The sequence below is a fragment of the Dermochelys coriacea genome, chromosome 7 (genome assembly GCF_009764565.3).
Source record: "Dermochelys coriacea isolate rDerCor1 chromosome 7, rDerCor1.pri.v4, whole genome shotgun sequence".
Lineage (NCBI taxonomy): Eukaryota > Metazoa > Chordata > Testudines > Dermochelyidae > Dermochelys > Dermochelys coriacea.
The window spans coordinates 62,233,924-62,253,476 of record NC_050074.1 but is presented as its reverse complement, the minus strand read 5'-3'; the positions used below and the strand labels follow the sequence as shown (position 1 = coordinate 62,253,476).

The 19,553-nt window shown below is 41.9% G+C and overlaps 1 protein-coding gene across 7 annotated transcripts in view; it reads right to left on the bottom strand.

Annotated features, from left to right (window-relative positions):
- ADK (adenosine kinase) overlaps nucleotides 1–19,553 on the bottom strand; it is a 553,898-nt gene that overhangs the window by 53,602 nt on the left and 480,743 nt on the right. For all 7 annotated transcript variants that reach the window (XM_038408746.2, XM_038408753.2, XM_038408749.2 and 4 more), the window contains one exon: nucleotides 14,146–14,260. In XM_038408746.2, the coding sequence (XP_038264674.1) occupies nucleotides 14,146–14,260 (115 nt within the window). The remainder of the gene's footprint in view (nucleotides 1–14,145; nucleotides 14,261–19,553) is intronic.

Sequence of the window (19,553 nt, the reverse complement as noted above, 5' to 3'; positions counted from 1 at the left end):
GGCCTGACCCGATGCTGCAGACCATTGGTGCTCCAGGCAGTGCAGTAAGGGGGCAGGTAGTGGGGAGGGGTGTTGGATAGAGGGCAGGGGAATTAGGGGGGGTGGCCAGGGGGCAGGGATATGGATAGGGGTCGGGGTAGTCAGAGGGCGGGGAACAGGGGGGTTGGATGGGGGCAGGGATCCTAGGGGGGGCAGTCAGGAAGAAGGGGGGGGTTCGATGGGGAGGTGGAAGGCAGTCGGGGCAGGGGTTCCGGGGGTGGTCAGGGGACAGGGAAAAGGGGTGGTTGGATGGGGCAGGGGTCCGAGGGGGCAAGTTAGGAATGAGAGGGGGGCGGTTGGATGGGGCAGCAGGGGGCAGTCGGGGGGTCCGGGGGTGGTCAGGGGACAGCGGGCGGTGGATGGGGTAGGAGTCCGGGGGGGGCTGTCAGGGGATGAGGGGGTTGGATGGGGCAGGAGTCCCAGGGAAGCCATCGGGGGCGAGAAGTGGGGCAGGGTCAGATAGGAGGCGGGGGCCGGTCCATACCTGGCTGCCTAGGGAGACACAGCCTCTCCTAACCGGTCCTCCATACAATTTTGGAAACTCGATGTTGCCCTCAGGCCAAAAAGTTTGCCTGCCCCTGCTTTAAATGGCCAAAAGCACACTCCACAGTCATTCTGCACCGGCTCAGCCTGTTGTTGAACCACTTCTTGCTGCTGCCTAGGCTCCCTGTGTAGGGTTTTATGAGCCACGGCATTAAGGGTAAGCGGGGTCTCCAAGGATCACAATGGGCATTCGACTTCCCTTTCGGTGATCTTCTGGTCTGGGAAAAGTGTCCCAGCTTGCAGCTCCCTGACTAGGTCAGTGTTCTGAAAGATGAGTGCGTCATGCACCTTTCCAGGCTTGCCTCTATTAATGTCAATGAAATGCCCATGGTGATCCACAAGCACCTGGAGAACCATAGAGAAATGCCCCCTTCGATTAAAATCCTCAGAGGTTAGATGGGCTGGTGCCAGAATTGGAATATGCGTGCCATCTATTGCCCCTCCGCATTTAGGGAAATCCATTTGTGCAAAGCCATCCATAATATCATGCACGTTACCCAGAGTCATGGTTCTTCTGAGCAGGATGCGATTAATGGCCCTGCAAACTTGCATCAACACAATGCCAATGGTAGACTTTCCCATTCCAAACTGGTTAGCGACTGATCGAGTTGCCAGCTTCCAGATTGCAATAGCCGCTTCTCCACTGTCAGGGCAACTCTCAATTTCGTGTCCTTGCGCCGCAAGGTGGGGGCGAGCTCATCACATAGTCCAGTGAAAGTGGCTTTTCTCATCCAAAAGTTCTGAAGCCACTGCTCCTCATCCCAGACTTGCATGACGATGTGATCCCACCATTCAGTGCTTGTTTCCTGAGCCCAGAAGCAGCATTCCATGGTGGTTAGCATGTCTGTGAATCCCACAAGCAAACTCGTGTCATATGCATTATTTGAGTCGATATCATCGTTGGAGCCCTCACTGTCACTTTGGATCAAAAGGAATAACTCGACTGCCAAACGTGAAATGCTGGCAAGACTCGTCAACATACTCCTCAGAAGTTTGGACTTCATTCCCGCAGACCAAAAGGGAAGACAGAGTGCGCAGTACAAAAAATGTTGAAAGATTGCGCCAAATTCAGACGGAAGCAGAGGGATTACTGGGATGCGAACTGATGCATCACAGAGCGTTGGGACAGGACCCAGAATGCCCTGCACCCCTTCCCACAAGCCACAGCACCAGAATGGGAAGAAGTGCTCTGTGGAATAGCTGCCCATAATGCACCATTCCCAGTGCTGTTGCTAGTGCCGCAAATGTGACCACACCAGTGCGCTTGCAGCTGTCAGTGTGGACAGACTGCTGCGCTTTCCCTACTGCGCTCTCTGAAGGCGGGTTTAACTCAAAGCACTCTACATCTGCAAGTGTAGCCATGCCCCAAGAGCTCATTGCATGCTTGAACACCAACAACTCCTCTTGATTCCCAATTAAAGCTTATTGTATCATAACATTGTGATTAAGTAACAACCGTTCCTTCAATTCCCTATCTTGCAAAATTTCTATAAGATTTCTAAGACATTAAATTAAAATTAAAAAAAACCTTCTGAAAATATTTAAGGCTGCAACACATCCTTCTAAAATGGAGGGAGTTCCATGATTCATAAGTTAATGCTATCCACATTTGTGATTGACTTCAAATAGGATCAAGATCTGGCCCTACCAAACATATCTTTAGACTTATGAATTATAAACACATTTATGCATTAAAACTAAATTTTAGATTCAGTTCCTTATTTTCTAACCTATGTTAACTCAATGAGACTACTAGCATGTATAAGTTACTTACATGGATAAATGGTTCAGGATTGGCTTGTATATGTAAAACCTAGTCTTGCTGCAACATTAAAGATTGGGAAAGCACTCAAATCAGGAAATGCTGAAAGGTTTAACTGCCAAAATGTTAACATGGCCACATAGCATATCCGTCTTATTTTATGATATAGATTAACTAACAAGTACTAATTTAAAGGGTCACATTTAACAAGGAAAACAGGAATAGAAATTATTACATATTTACAATGTGACGGAGTTAACAAATGGAATTTCCTGACTTTGGAGCACTTGGTATCTTAATCTTAATGTTGCATAAATACCAGCTTTTCCATTTAATTTACACAATCTTTTTAAGAGGAAAAAGCTCACTAAATTAATTTAAAGATGCCTTAGCGCACCTATCAAAATTTAAATACTCCTTGATGTTGCTACTGCATTTGGGAACACATTCTTAACTGATGCATCTAGCCCAGAATGAAGTGGCCTTAACTGAAGCATCATTAACACAACAGGGCTTACCTAAGGTGGTCTAAATGCTTGAATGTTTAAAAACACATCCAACCTTAACTGCAGTCTTCCAAATAAAGGAGTCCATAAGCAACATGCCCTTAACAGAAATGGTCTTAAAAACACTGGGAAAAATGAATGGAAAATTCTAATATTCATGCCTGATTATGCCAAATTTCATCATTCGTAACTTTAAAAATACTGAAGTGACTTTCTTCAAACTGAGATTGTTTTTCTTTCCTCTATTAAAACCATAAAACAAGACAAGTTTAAAGTTTGTAGCTTCAGCTGTTTTTTAATTATGCAAATATTTCAAGAGAAAAGTGTGTTTTCCACTGCTAAACTGATTGTACTCAGATTTTCCAAAAGATTTTCCCTTGGGCCGAGCCCAGACATAAAATGTATCTGACCAAAAGCAATTTGTTTAAAAGTGTCATGAGCAGCCCTGAAAAGGAGGTACATTTCACAGCATTTGATACTGACAAATGTTACAGTGCACATATAGATATGACATATATCCATACCCACATGAAATTAATGTACATACACAAATCATGTCACCCTCCAATGAACTACTCATGAAAATGTGATACAGTAGTTGTTTAAATAGGACACAGGAACAATACATAATGTCAAAATACTGCTGCTAAAAATCACCACTCTCTCTTGTTGCTCTGTACCTGCTTCATCTACTTTGATGCATCTAATTTAACCCCGACAGCCCTTTTCTGCCTACTCATTTTCTCATAAACCTCTCCCAGACTCTATACCCATTCCAGTCCTTTCTTCTTAGTTCTCCCTTTGTTCCCTTCTATTTCTCTTGGCTCTCTACTTTTTCCCCATACTACCTCCCTACCATCAAACAATCTTTTTCTTACAGACCATCCGACCCTAAAATACTCTTTTGCCTAGCTTTCCATTCATGACCAACAACAACTCTGCCTGCTCATACTCTCTTGATTCATCCTTTAATTTGTTGTATTGCAATCATCCAATGTCAATTGTAAACTCCTTGAGGGATGGACCTTAAATTGTAAGATTCTCGAGGCAGGGACCTGTTTAAAGCTCTGGTAAGTGTGATCACACTTACCATATGGCAGTTTATAAGTAAGAGTAAACCTGATAAATAAAAATGATAAGCAACCTTTTTAGGACAGGAAGTGAAGAATAACATATCCAATGGAACTGCAGGAGGAATTTCACAGTTTTATAGATGTTTCATAGCGTTTAAGGCTAGAAGTGACCATTAGATCATCTAGCCTGATTTCCTCTATATCACAGGCCATCAATTTTCACTCAGATGCCTCTTTAGTAAACCCAAAGACCTTAGTTTGACTAAAGCATTTCAGTATTCAGGAGATTAACCTGTATACCTCCGGGAGAGAATGGGAAAAACCAAGGTGCCAGCAAGCCCAAGGCCCCTGCACTGGCAGGGAATTGAGTAGGTGAGATATGCCTAGATGATCCCAACAGGCGAGCCATGCTGCAGAAGAAGGTGAAAATCCCCCAAGGTCCCAGTCAGTCTGATCTGGGGGAAAATTCTTTCCTGACCCTAAATCTGTCAGTAACTTTGAACTTAAGCATATGAGCAAAACACACCAGCCGGACATCTAGAAAGAGGATTCTCAGTAGTACCTCAGAGTACCAGTCAATCCTGTCTAGCGTCCCATCTCCAGCTATAGCCAATCTCTGATGCTTTAGAGGAAGGAAAACAAACAAACAAAAATATTACACAGAGTACATATAGACAATTGTGCATCAGCAGGAAAAAAAATTCCATTTAGGCAAGTATTCATTGTGACAAAGTTCGTCCTCTACCTTGGTGGGTCTTGCGCTTATTGGCAGATTTGCTTGCCTTGGAGCTTCACAGCAGCCCTCAATTTGGCCGTTTTCGTGAACCCACAGTCCAGGACAACTCCTCCTTTGTTGGACCAGGAGTTGGGAGGTTTGGGGGGAACCCGGGCCCACCCTCTACTCTGGGTTCCAGCCCAGGGCCCTGTGGAATGCAGCTGTCTAGAGTGCCTCCTGGAACAGCTGTGCGACAGCTACAACTCCCTGGGCTACTTCCCTATGGCTTGCTCCCAACACATCATTTATCCTCACCATAGGACCTTCCTCCTGGTGTCTGATAATGCTTGTACTCCTCAGTCCTCCAACAGTCCGCATTCTCACTCTCAGCTCCTAGTGCCTCTTGCTCCCAGCTCCTCACACATGTACCACAAACTGAAGTGAGCTCGTTTTTAAACCCAGGTGCCCTGATTAGCCTGCCTTAATTGATTCTAGCAGCTTCTTGATTGGCTGCAGGTGTTCTAATCATCCTGTCTGTCTTAATTGTCTCCAGAAGGTTCCTGATTGTTCTGGAATCTTCCCTGTTACCTTACCCAGGGAAAACCCGGGGCTAATATATCTGCCTTCTATTACTCTCCTGTAGCCATCCGGCCTGACCCTGTCACACCATGAAATTCCCAAGCTGGATGTGCTACAGTATCTTTAATAAACTCAAAGAGTCAGGGCCTTATTTTTACTATTCAACTAAAAGTGGTGGTACCAAGACCTTCAGCTGATGTATATAGTCCTAGTTCCATTGACTTCAGTGAAGCGAGGCCATTTTATATTAGCTGACCCACAATGTGCAAATATGTGCAGAACAAATCAGATATTTAAAAAATAATAATCCCAGAGTATTGTCCCACAGTGAGACTGGAAGTGAGAAGGAACCTACAAGGTCTTCAGGTGTTAGAGAAATTAATTAAGGCCCGAAGAGGCCAAACAATCATAAATTTAATACTGGATACAGCTGAAGAGAAGAGAGAATCCTTCTTCTCTTCTGACCCACAATTTATGTGGATGTGTTTTCTAAAGAGCCCCCCCACCCCTTTTCTATTTATTGGCAGAGAAGTAAAATTCCTTCTAGTCTTTTACCAAGCAAGTTGCTAGGTGGAAAGCACATGAATCTACGTCTAAGTCTGCTGTCCTACTAATGGGAAAGTAACTACTTAGGCACGACTTGCGACAGGAGATCCAGTTAGTATGGATTAGGGATGTAAATATAGTTTTAAAAGTTAACCGCTTAAACTATTAAAATTATATCGTTTAATCGGTTAAAGGGAGAGGGGCTGGGCTGGGGCTGCTCCAGCTAGCGCAGCCCGGGGCTGAGGTCGGCGGCGCAGATGAGGCTGCTCTGGTTGGCCTGATGCTAGGGATTAACAGTTAGGGGGGGTTAACTGCAAGACTAATGCTTACTGGTTAACCATTTAATATTTTACATCCCTAGTACTGATGTGCCTTCTCAGAACCCTGTGTACCAGATATATTTATATGGTTTATGATGGCATTTTTGAAGAATAACAGCCTCTTATAAACTATAATTACACATCAAAAACATTTACAAATATGTCACTTTAATTAAATCTCAATTTGTAACCATGATTTCAAAGAACTATTCAGTTACTGCTATTACTTTTAATTTAAAAATAAAATTATCTGCAGGAACTCATTTAAGCCCAAAATGCAAGAGAAATACAAAATAAGCATCATCAGTAATAACTATGAGTAAACTACTCTAACCAATCAAAAGAGACTCACTGATTATACCTACACTATACTTTCCCCCCAGGCAGGGCTGAAATCTGTGAGGAAGCTAGAACTACTCATCATTGCCAAATGAGCTCCAGCCTCTGCCAAAGTGTGTTATTTGCAAAGGAATCGAGAGTTGGCAGCACTGGTATTGTGAAGGACCTGGACTGTGAATCTCAAGAACTGGAGAGTCTTGGTGAGATCTGTTCCACAATGCTGGAACTTCATGAATTTATTGTAAGTAACTCAATTTTAATGCTGCAGGAACCAGTCTGGTGATACTACAAGAAGCTCCAGCCTTAATGCAATGTATAGCTTTGCCAAGGGGGAACCCTCCTCTGACTGGCCAACTACCCTGCCTCCTGGGAAAGAACAACCAACCAGAGCAGCTGCAGACAGCCTTCCTCCACCCCTCCGGAGCAGAGAGGAGTTTTTGGATAGGGGAGGAGGGAAGAAGGAACAGCAGATACCATTTTCAGAACAGGGAAGGGGACAGAGAGAGACCAGTCACTCAGGATGCCTCTAACTCCCCTCTTGTGAAAAATGGATCAGCTCCTCCTGTCTCTAACCCTGCAACATCAGGCCTCAGACCAAAAAGAGGACCCTGTTACAGATGACTGCCCCCCAGTCCTAGGAGGGGGAATGAAGAACCCTGGAGCTATAGGAGCTATAGTGGCTGGCAATTAAAGTTGATGAGAGGGCTGGGGGGACACACATAATTAATTGCTGAGCTGACGGACAGGCAGATGTGGGGCTGGAGGGGGCACACACACACAGTTAAAATTTTGGGGTTTGGGGAGAAGCTGGAAGCCCCACACTATCTAGTAACATTTAACAGAAATCTGTGTAACTGAGCATAGTTGGGTCTTATAGCAAGAGCCCAAATCACCTTGAACAGTCTTGTTTGTTCCATGTTTGTACAGCGCCTAGTACAAGGAGGGCCTGGTTCATGACTGAGGCGCCTAGGCACTACAATAATGCCAATAAAATAATAATACTCCATAAATTTAGGAGAGCTGGCAAAAAACGGTTACTAATCTGTTCTGTAATTATTGTGCTTCAAGATGTTGGAATCTTTTTCTTTTGGTGTTGGAAACTTTTTCTCTCTGTGGTACCTGTTGGGAGGCAAGAGCTCCCCCTGCTGCTGTGCACCACTGCCCTTTATACCTGCACGCAAAGCTGCCACTAGCCCCCCTCAGTTCCTTCTTGCTGGAACTCGGACATAGAGGGGCGGGAGGGGGTCATGGAATGGACATGTACAACTCATCTCGAACAACAACAATTACGGAACAGGTTAGTAACCCTTTCTTCTGTTCTGGTGATTGCAATGTGCATTCCACTCTTGGTGACTCACAAGCTGTAAGAACAGGAGGTGGGATCAGAGTCTATTTCAATGAAGACTGGAAAACTACTTGTCCAACCCTAGCTATGTCTCTGGAGTCTTGAGCCACAGCACAGTGGGAAACAAACGTGTGAAGCGAGGACCAGGTTGCTGCTCTATAAACACCTGCAATTGGAACTTGTGCCAAAAAGGCTGCTGAGGCTGACTGCAACCTCATTGAATGAGCTGTGACTCTGTCAGGTAGAGCAACATTAGACAAGTCATAGCATGTGCTTATATACAGGATGTGATCCAGAAGGAAATCCTCTGGATGGAGACTGATTGACTTTTTATTCTGTCCATCACTGCTATGACCAGCTGGGAGGATTTACAAGAGTGCCTGGTTCTGCTAGGTAAAACACTAAGGCTCTCCTGATGTCAAAGGTATGGAATCACTCTTCTTTCCTGCTCATATGTGGCTTTGGATAAAATACAGGCAAGTAAGTTGTCTGGTTGATGTGGAAAGAAAACAACACCTTTGGGACAAACTTTGGATGAGGACATAGGTAAACTGTGTCCTTAAAAGGGATCGTGTATGGAGGCCACAACATTAATGCCTGCAGCTCCCCATCTCTTCTGGCAGAGGCAATAGCCACCAAAAATTTCACCTTCATTGACAGATGCAGCAGAGAGCAGGTAGCCAATGGTTCACTCTGGGAACCCATAAATCTTGACAATACTAAGCGTAGATCCCATGGGGAAACTGAGTCTTGCACCATTTGGTATAATTTAACAAAGCCTTTAAAAAGCCTTATGGATTGGACAAAATAGAGCGACTATCCATTTTAGGGTAGAATGCTGAAGTAGCTGCCAGATGTACCTTGATTGAATGAACTGCTAAACCTTGATCTTTCAGGTATAATAAGTAGTCCAGAATATGTTTAATTGAAGAACTGGTCAGTGACACTGTCCTGGTAAGACCATATAGAAAAATGTTTCCATTTAGATAAGTAAGTAGCTCTTGTAGAAGAAAGCTTTTTACTATTTAGCAGGATCTCTTGATCAACTTTTGATCAGGTCTACTCTCTAGTGTCTAGCCACGGAGCATCCATGCAGTTAAGTGAAAGGATTGTAGGTTTGGGTGGATTATGCGACCATGATCCTGAGAGATTAGGTTCAAGTCTACTGGAAGTGAAATTGGAAGTTTCACTGACAGTTCCAGGAAAGTGGAGAACCAGTGCTGATGGGCCCATGCTGGGGCTATAACTTTGACTTTGGCGCGGTCCTGTCTTATTTTTAGTAATACCCTGTGAATATGCTGATCTGGGAGAAAACATAGAGGAGCCTACCTGACCACATCAGTAAAAAGGCATCTACTATAGAACCTTGGCTGTGACTCCCTAGGGAGCAGAATTGCTGACACTTTTTGTTGGCCTTTGTCCCAAACAGGTCTACTTGGGGAAACCCCCACCACTGGAATATGTATCTAGCCACATCTGGGCGAAGAAACAACTCATAAATGATCTGCTCAGGTGGTCTGCTAGGTCATTCTGTAACCTGGCAAGTAAGATGCTTCTAGATAAGTGGTTCCCAAACTTGTTCCGTCGCTTGTGCAGGGAAAGCCCGTGGCGGGCTGGGCTGGTTTGTTTACCTGCCGTGTCCGCAGGTTTGGCCAATCATGGCTCCCAGTGGCCACGGTTCGCTGCTCCAGGCCAATGGAAGCTGCTGAAAGTGGTGCGGGCCGAGGGATGTACTGGCCACCACTTCCAGTAGCTCCTATTGGCCTGGAGCAGCGAACCGCGGCCACTGGAAGCAGCGACTGGCCGCACCTGCGGATGCGGCAGGTAAACAAACCAGCCCAGCCCGCCACGGGCAATGGGCAGAGTGATGCCATCATTGCTGGTTTGGCCCTGGGTGGGACCGAGGCCTTCCTGTCCAAGAAGAAGCCAACTGAGTATCGGAGTTTGAATCGCTGGTGGACAGGTCAGTGGTGCTGAGGGATCAGACTCCTGTAAGGAAAGAGAGACAGGCACAAAGAGACAGATTTCTTGTCGCTGCAAACTCCTCTGGAGTACTCGACCCTGAGATGGTCTCTTGTCTTGGTGCTGAAGAGGTTGATGGTGCCACTTACAGCACTGGTCTCGACAGTGCTCGTTGTGGCACTGGAGCTGACTGAGCCAATTTAGGCACTGATTTGGAGGAATGCCTAGGTTTCAGGTGCAGTCTTTGTGACTCCTTCTTGCTCCTCTTAGCAGACTTAGAGACTGAAGAGCTTGCCCTAGTTGGGCTTCTCTGGAAGTTTTGTATTTCTTCCTCAGTACAGGCAAGGGATAATGGTGCCAGGATTATGCTAAAGCTGGAGGTGCACTTCTCACTGAAGTTGCACCTCTTGGCACTGAGTCAGACAGGGATGACTCCAGTCGTAGGCTAAGTGCTGCCTCCATCAGCAGGAATTTCAGCCTCGCCTCCCTATCCTTCTTCACTCTAGGTTTGAACTCCCTGCAAATCTGGCACTGGTCCTTTGTGTGAGCTTCCCCCAAACACTTCAGGCAGCTATTGTGCACCGGCACAGGTCTCAAGCAAGAAGTGCATGTGGGCAGTGGTTACTACCGAGTCCTTCCCCTGCATTAGGATATCGTGGGACTTGCTAAGCATCATTTCCAAGAGCACCCTTCCCATATATATTGATTTGGTTGGGAGAGGTCTGAAAGAATGCCCCATGGAAAGAGACCTCTGCTAAATAGATATGGTAGCATTTCTTTTCTTCAGTCAAAAAGGCAACCTCCACAGCTGCAGAGCTTTCTTTGGGCAACAACTAAAAGGCTCATTTTGATTGAATCAGACATACTTCTGGATCAATACCTGCATTAGCAAACTGACATTTTGCTAAACTGAGGCAACTGGACATTTTCAACTGTCAGGATTCGCTGCCACTAGCTCATAATGTAGTATGTACAAAAAATTACTCAACTGTATGTTAATGGATGCAATCTGATATCTCAACCAAATCAAGAGCATTGCCTCCTCTGTTCTCAGGTGGGAGAACTTTCAAATAAACCAAATGCTGAAAAAAAACATTAAACCGTTCCCACAAATATTTATGATAAAAAACCCAAAACACATTGTACAATTACCTTCATAGAAATATTTTGTAAAGTCATTTGTATATCCCCAACTTTTTTTTTTTATTTATGGACAGCAAATTGTGACTATGAACAACTTGTTTTTTCTAGAGGCCACAATTTTCTTTATTCAACTTTCTGCTTTCATTTTGGTCTGCTTTTCATGGTGTGATCACTACCGAAAGGTATCACTGAATGTCTTGTTATGTGTGGAAGCTTGCAGTAATACTTATAGTTAAAGTTGCCTCGCACTTTCAAAAATAAGGGCTTGTCTAATGTGATGACATTTACTGGCAGTACTATGCTGGTATAATATAGTTCTGCTGGTAAATTTCCCCAAGTACACAATCCCTAAGTCCCTTTGTTCATTTGCTTATAACTTTGCCTAACTTGAACAATTTTGGCTGACATTTTTCTTGGGCCAGATGTCTGCCTCAGGGTATTTTTTTCCTTTGAAAGTTTCAGCAAAAATGGTTCTGTTGTTTCTGAGAACGTTAGGAGTAAAAATGGTGTTTTGCCAAGGTTAATTCTTACAGGGATCATGTTGAGAAGCTCCATGTTTTGGAGCAAATGTGAAATTTGGTGGAGTTGTTCCCCATTTCAACAGAGACACCTTTTGTTGTCCCCCATGAAAGGGCAACCATATCACGGCCAAGTGAGAAGCCAGTGAAAATTGTCATTTGCACATGCTCAATAGTGTGTTGTTAGAAGCTGGCATCTCAATTCAGTCTGCTTCACCCTCACACAGTGCCCTGAGCATGAGTTCAACAGAACTTTCCCTGCAATTGCTCCTGCCAGCCTGGCAGCTGGAGTCCATTGTGGCAAAGAAGACTAAAACTGATAGTAGGTGCCCCCCAAAGCTCCTGTGGATGGAGGTGGTAAATTTTTCCCAGGTTGGCATAAAGAGAATTCAAGGAGACTTTAAGTGATCTGTTCATTAACTGTTTCAGGACAGTTAATGGCAGCAAGGGAAGAAGGGATAGAAGTAGCAGAGACTGTTGCATGGATGCTGAAGCCCTGAGATAGGGTGGGAGAAATTAAATTATTCATGTTTATATTGCTTTTAGGCATCTCTCTTTGACCTAGTAACCAGGAAGTTCCTTTTGTCATGTTCAGCTGGTCAAAACCTGACAAAAGGTTATTTAATTGAAGTCTAAAGTAGGAGCTCTCCACTAGCATGCTCAAACTCCTGGCTGGCTAACTGCCTCCTTTTCCTTGCAAGTATTCTTTTAATCTCTGACCAAAGTCTTGCAGAATATCTGATCTCTTCAGAAAGGCATTAGAATAAACTGCACCACAACTGTCCCTGTGAACATGTATTAATTGTCTTTTATGCAGCAAAGAAGAGAGGCTTGATTTGTACACTCAGATATTGTTCAGTGCAGCAATCTTTCCAATGACCTTTTACCAACACTTTACAATGCAGGGTTTAAAACACAAGGAGCCCTAATTAGTGTTGAAATAACTGTGTTAGCACTGCCCTATGCCATTCTGTGGTGTCACTATATGCTAAATCAAGGGACACATTTTCCTTCTATCCTTCATTAGTAGTTTAAAGCTAGGAGGTGGGAAAAGGCTGATCCATATTCAAGAAGAGAAGAGAAGGGGTGGGGAACAATAACAAATCGGTATCTCTTTTGAGAATTGCCCCACAGGCCACGCATTTTTATGTTCTTAATCATTATTAAATGACTTAACATGACACACAGAGCCTGGCAAATGATTGCATCCTGACATGAGAACGAATTACAAATGAAATGAAAGATCAAGCTGTATTAGAGGACTGCCTCTGGGAAATGAAAATCTTTAATTCTCTTTTATTATTGACATTTATTTGGCTGCCATGAATAACAACATAGCAAAGAGATTCAGCTATGCTTGCGCACTGAATAGTTTATCTCAGGGCTCAAAACTGCCTTAACATTTATCATGTTTGCTTTTGTAGCTGACACCACTGCATACCCTCTCTATCCATCTTGCATTTATCATGCATACAAAGTGCATTCTCTAATTTAAGTTAGTTTTCATAGGGAACAAACAGCTAAGATTAGCAAGTGTCAGTTCTCAAATAAGCTCCCAGTTGGAAAAATATTAAAGAATGGATTAATGGATTTATTAACAACTCCAATTTAAAGAATAAAGTAAATACACAATGAAAATTAAATAAGAGCACAGGAGGGTTACATGTAAGATTTAGGTTTACCACTGTTATTACTAACTCATGTATAAAAACATTTTTACTGCTATTTTTTCAGCCAACTGTACAATGTTCAAGTGGAGCATCTCCATATGGACCATTCACACATTGCACTGATTTTCTGGAAGCAAAGCTGTCATGCTTGCAAGACAAGACAGACATATACAACTCTGAACCCATGTTGTTTGAAAGCCGTTTGTGGCTAACAAATTATGGGAAGAAAATCTAAAAAACAGAAATAATTTAAATTTCTCCTAAGAACAAACTGTAAGGTAGTGACATATTTACTTGGAGCCCAATCCTGAAGTCCTAGCCTCACAGGAGGCACTCCACACCTAACAGAACCAGACCCTTAATTAATACCTTACTTTGTGCAGGAATTAATGACTAAAATGGCTTGCAATAGCACATGGCAGTAATTGTTTATTTAATTATTTAATTATTTAATCTAGGAAGTATAGGTGGACAAATTAAAGCGCCTGCTCAAAGGCAGGCAGTCATGTTTGTAATGCTTAAATCTGTGTGTCACATATTATTTCAAACAGCAGAAGCCACTCATATCCCAGCTAGAACACCTTTTTCCACTTATTCCTTTGAGAATGGAAGAGCAGACAGCTGAGAAAAGCTAGAAGTGAGGCTTTCTGTTCAAAGCAAAAAAGACTGGAAATTCACTTAGTGCTGGATTTCACTTCCTCATTTTCACAAATGCTTAAATGTACTCGACTGTTGCTGCATCTGTTCCCAACAAGTACAGTGTGCTCTTGTTTGCAGCAAAGATGGCTTTGCAGATAAAATCTGAAGTCATAAAAAGCAGGGTAAAACCAATTGGAGAAATATTTAGATCTATGTTATAAAAATAACTTAAGATATCCATAACTAAGTTGTTGAACATTCCCTGTGAAATATTAACTTCTGATGTTTAGGACATTTAAGGGGTTAAAAACATGAGAAACATTTATTAAGATAAAATCAGGGAAAGACAAGTACTTTGTATACAATTTAACAGTTATTATTTGTAAAACTAATACATGATTTAACGCATATGTATTCTGTATAAAAATACAGCTTTAAAAAGATACCTGTAGCCATTATAGTGTCATCTTTCCCTTGGGTGAAGACTACAATTCGTTGCCTTTTAGGGTTCACCTTTGGCAGGGCTTGTGCCTTCTGGGCTATCTCTTTAATATCTTCAGTCTATTAATAGCAAGGGAGAAAAAATTATTGTAACCAGCATAGCAGAACAGTGAAAGATTAAGACTTTATTAGCAGATCAAAGATTTATCCTCTTATGACTAGATAATAAAATAGACTTTATTGTGTGTTGAGAAAGATTTTTAAGAGGAAGAATACTTCATTCTCTTAAAGGTTTATATAGTATCAAGAGGCCATTGGCTATAATCTTGGAAGTGAAACTGGAGCTATACCAATCGCTACAATGCAGAACCTAATGAAAGAATTACAGAGCATTTCCTAATTGGCAATTTCTATTGATTTTCCATGCTTTGGCTAAATTCTAACCTTATTCCCCATAAAATTAAAAATAAAATGAGAAAGAGAATAACTCAGAAAATCGCAGGGCTTGATTCTCTTCCCATATACAGAGGTTTTACGCTGCTGTAACAGCACTGATTCAATGGAATTACTGCTGATTTACACCAGTGTAATTCAAGGAAAATCAGGCCCTTGCTGTTTCTCTGAACACTTCCAAGGGACTACAAATCTCCACACCATATTGTATATATGTAGGAACACAGAAATTGCCAAATTGAATCAGACTAGTGGTCCATCCATTCCAGTATCCTATCTCTGATAGTGGCCAGTATAAGATGCTTCACTTAGCTGCAAGACACCCAGTAACTGACACTTATGGAATGACCAGCCTTTAGGAATCCTTCCTAATCCCATCTGTTGGTGATTGTGCTATGGTCTGAAGCACAAGAGTTTCTATTCCTATTTTTAAAAATCTTATCTAATGTAAATGTTCTCATTATCCATATAAAGGTCTAATCATTTTTTTTAATGCTACAGTACTGAGCTTTTGGTCTCAAAGATATTCTACATCAATTAATTCCACAAGTTAATGTGTTAAAAGTATTTCCTTTCTTCAGTTACAAAATATGCTGCCTTTCAATTTCACAGAATATCCCTTTATATCTAAATTATAAGAGCGTCAATAACAAAATGAACTTGCTTTCTCTGTGCCATTTGCGATGTCCCTTCTTATTTATATCTAGGTGTGCAAGGATTAAATTTCTATTGATAAATGTCAATTTCACTATATACATACAAACCAATGAAAAGATATTGCCATTAATAATAATAGAAATTTACAGGTAGTCAAAGTAAGAAAAATGCTGCTTGAGAACTTATTAGAGTTTGATTTAAGGATATGTACTATACTATGCAATATATTTACTATAAAATCATGAATGGTATGGAGAAAGTGAATAAGGAAGTGTTATTTACTCATTCACATAACTCAAGAACCAGGGATCACTCAACAAATAAATAGGCAGCAGGTTTAAAACAAACAAAAGGAAGTACTTCTTCACACAATGCACAGTCAACCTGTGGAACTAATTGCCAGAGGATGTTCTGAAGGCCAAAAGTATAACGGACTGTAGAAAAGAATTAGATAAATTAATGGAGGATAGATCTATCAATGGGATATTAGCCAAGAGGGTCAAAGATGCAATACCATGCTCTTGGTGTCCCTAGCCTCTGACTACCAGAAGCTGGGAGTGGACCACAGGGGATGGATCACTTCATGATTGCCTGTTCTGTTCATTTCCTCTGAATCACCAGGCACCAGCCACTGTCGGAAGCCAGGACACTGGGCTAGATGGACCACTGGTTTGACCTTATGGCCGTTCTTATGTACTTTGTATATTTTGACATGTGATGTTGACAATTTGTGTTTTAACATTTATAAAGCTTTAAATTTTTTATTATCAACATATACTATTTGACAATCCCCAGAAATAATTTTCAGCAACTGTTAAAATTTAAATTGATAAAAATAAAAAAAAATGCTTGAAACCCCATAATTTCAAGTAACTGTGAAAATTTTAATTGATAAAAATAAAACAATGCTTAAAATAATCAATATTAGCCATTAAAATAACAAAATAAAAATTGAATCCTGCCAAAACCTATTTATATCCTCTCTAAGCTAAACAGTCTTAGTCTTTCCTATCTGCCTTTATATGGAAGTGACTGTAACTGAACACAGCAAGTTTGGCGAGGGTGGACTGTTTGTTAATGTAATATCATTATAATATTTTCAGTATGATTTTCTGCACCGTTCTTTATTCTAACTTTTATTTATTTATTTTAAACCACCATTATATATTGAGCAGAGGTTTTCATAGAGCTGTCCACATTGGCTCCTCAAGATTTTTACTTGAGTGGTTACAGTTAATTTAGAATCCAGCAATATACGAGTATTTCAAATTATACCTTCCTCTGTTCATTATCTTGTATGTCAAAAATGAATTTAATTTCACTTAGCTTTGTTAGATCCCTCAAAGTTGTCCATATCCTCATAGACTTTGAGGCCAGAAGGGATCATCAAGACCATTTAGTCTGACTTTCTGCACATCACAAGCCACAGAACTTCACCCACCCACTCCTGCAACAGATCCCTACCCTCTGACTGAGTTACTGACATCCTCAAACCATGGTTTAAAGACCCCAAGTTACAGAGACTCCACCATTTACACTAATTTTATGCCAATCCGACCCAGGGAAAAATTCCTTCCTGACCCCAAATATGGCAATCAGTTAGACCCTGAGCAGTTGGATAAGACCCAGTAGCCAAACACCTGGGAAAGAATTCTCGGTAGTAACTTAGAGCCCTTCCCATCTAGTGTCCCATCACCAGACATTGGAAATATTTGCTGCTTGCAGTCACAGATCAGCTACATGACATTGTAGGCTGTCTCATCATACCACCCCCTCCATAAACTTATCAAGCTCAGTCTTGAAGCCAGTTAGGTATTTTGCCCCTCCTGCTTCCCTTGGAAGGCTGTTCCAGAACTTCACTCTTCTGATGGTTAGAAACTAATTTCGAATTTCTACCCTAAACTTGTTGATGGCCAATTTATATCCATTTGCTCTTGTGTCCACAATGGTGCTTAACTTAAATAACTCCTCTCCCTCCCTGGTATTTATCCCTGATTTATTTATAGAGAGAAATCACCTCTCCTGTCAACCTTCTTGTTAGGCTAAACAAGACAAGTCTCCTCTCTAGTATTGGGTAGCCTACATAATTTTAGGCCAGATTTTGCTATTCTTACCGGGGGTGGGCGAGGAGAGCAGGAGAGGTAGTTTCCATTCTGTTTCACCATTTATAGTAAGTATCTAAGCCATGCCTACGTGACCATGTAATTGTCTCAGTTTATGCAGGTTTTATCATGTGTCTTGTCCTGGCTTTCTAATTCAGAACTAACTTCCTAGATGTTTGTAGTGGGCATAATTGAGACCAGGATCGTAACTGAAATTATTACTACATACTTGTCAACTGCATTATTTTGGTCAGGGCTACCCTGCATTTTTGAAATTTAGTTCCAGATGTTTACAGTCCCTGCCAATGTCACAGGAAGGTCACACAATTTTTAAAACTGGCCTCTCACTAGTAGGCTATGCCATCCTGAGTGGGTGGGTGGTCTCTGGCTGCCTTTGCTCCCCAAACTCCTTACCATAGCTACTCTGCTGTCTGCTGGAGTATCCAAAAAATGATCCAGGGCAGAAAGCATATGAGGCAGTAAGAAGGCAACCAGACAAGCAGTAGCTGCTTCTGCCCTGCCTGCATAGTGCCAGCTCCTCTTAATGTATAAAAGATAAATATGGAGAGAGAGAAAAGATGTGGTGGTTGCCTCCCCAGATGGGAGGAGAGATGCAGGATGACATACAGGGACGCTGGGAGAAGGGAACACAGAGATTGGAAGATAGCCTTCCCTACCAGAAAGACAAATGGGAGGAGTCCCACATCTCTCCTGGTTGAGGGGAGGACAGAAAGGCCACATTGCACTATTCTCCAGGAAAAGAAGGATGAGATGAACCATGAAGATGCCAGAGAAGGAACTGAGCCTTCTCTTCTTCTGTAAAGATGCTATAGTACCTCTCCTTAAGAAGATAACTGCAAGTGGTGGATAGGAGATGTGGGGCTAGAGAATAGCAGGCCTACATTGGTTGAGACAAGTATCCAGGCTACTAGACGTTTTAATCTAAATCCTGAACCTTTAGAGGCCATGAAGAGAGCCATGAAGGAGGAGAGACTAAAGCATCAGAGAGCTCAAGGAAAATAAGGCTAGAAAAGAGACTATTAGATTTAACTAGGAGGTGGTCCCTAGTGATAATCGTTAGAGAGCTCATAGTAAAGAGAATGAAGGAATCAGAATCTGAAGACATTTGGAGTAAACTAACTTGCTCAGACTTCAGAGTCAAAGGAAACGAGAATGATGGCCTATAGTTTGAGAAAATGGTGCGATCAAGAGAGAATTTCTTCAGGTGAGGGATTACAAGGGTGTCCTTGAAATCAGAGAGGAAAGACCCAAGGGGAAAAAAGATTAATTGAGGATGAAGGTAAAGGAGGAAATGAAAGACAGTAAGATAAAGCACAAGTTTTCAAGTAGATCTAACTATATGGGGAAATAGGAGTAATAAGCTGTCTTTGAGTTACACAGAAACAAAAAAAAATGTACAAAAGTCAGAATTTCAAACCAGGGTAATTTAGTGTCCTTAACTGTTCCTGCAACCTTTGAATAAAATTGGACATTATCTTTTACCTTGTGAATAAATCAGTTAATTTTCAGGCCAAACTAATCTTCCATACCAAAGTCATTGGGAATGACAAGGGAACTAAAATGGGGCCTTATAACAGAAGATGGTTATAATCTTAATGTGGGAAAGTCCTTCACCTCTCCACAGTCTAGCTTAGTCTGACCATTACGCATTGCTATATTCTGAAGTGCGGTTGTGGTGTTTTGTGTCACATGGTTCAGTGAAGTGAAAGACACATGACAAGTAAGGGCTTCAGCTGTGGCATGTCTTTCAAGTCCCTGTAAGATGCTACCTTCCCTCCAGTTTGAATAAGTAATTTCTATTCAGCAAAATTATTCCATACATATTATTTTGAAATACCTGTAGCAAAGATTATTTCCTACTTTTATTGGTAACTTGCATTGGATTATATTTGAATTCTTATCCAGGGCACCGTTCTGAATCCCTTACTCCCTTACATATATGGGTGAGTGCAAACATATCATTGCTTTATGGTCCCAAAGTATCTAAAAGAGTGTCATAAATGCACAGGATGCCTCAAAATGCTGGATTTTACATTTGGATTTGCTAGGGAGATATAAAAATCACACAGGGGCAGGCAGCTTCCTATTGAATAAGGCATCTGAGGAGGATCACAGGCTGCATTTACTCTATCAAGTAGAACATATTGCACTTCAGAAACATATGTCATGTATGCTGAATA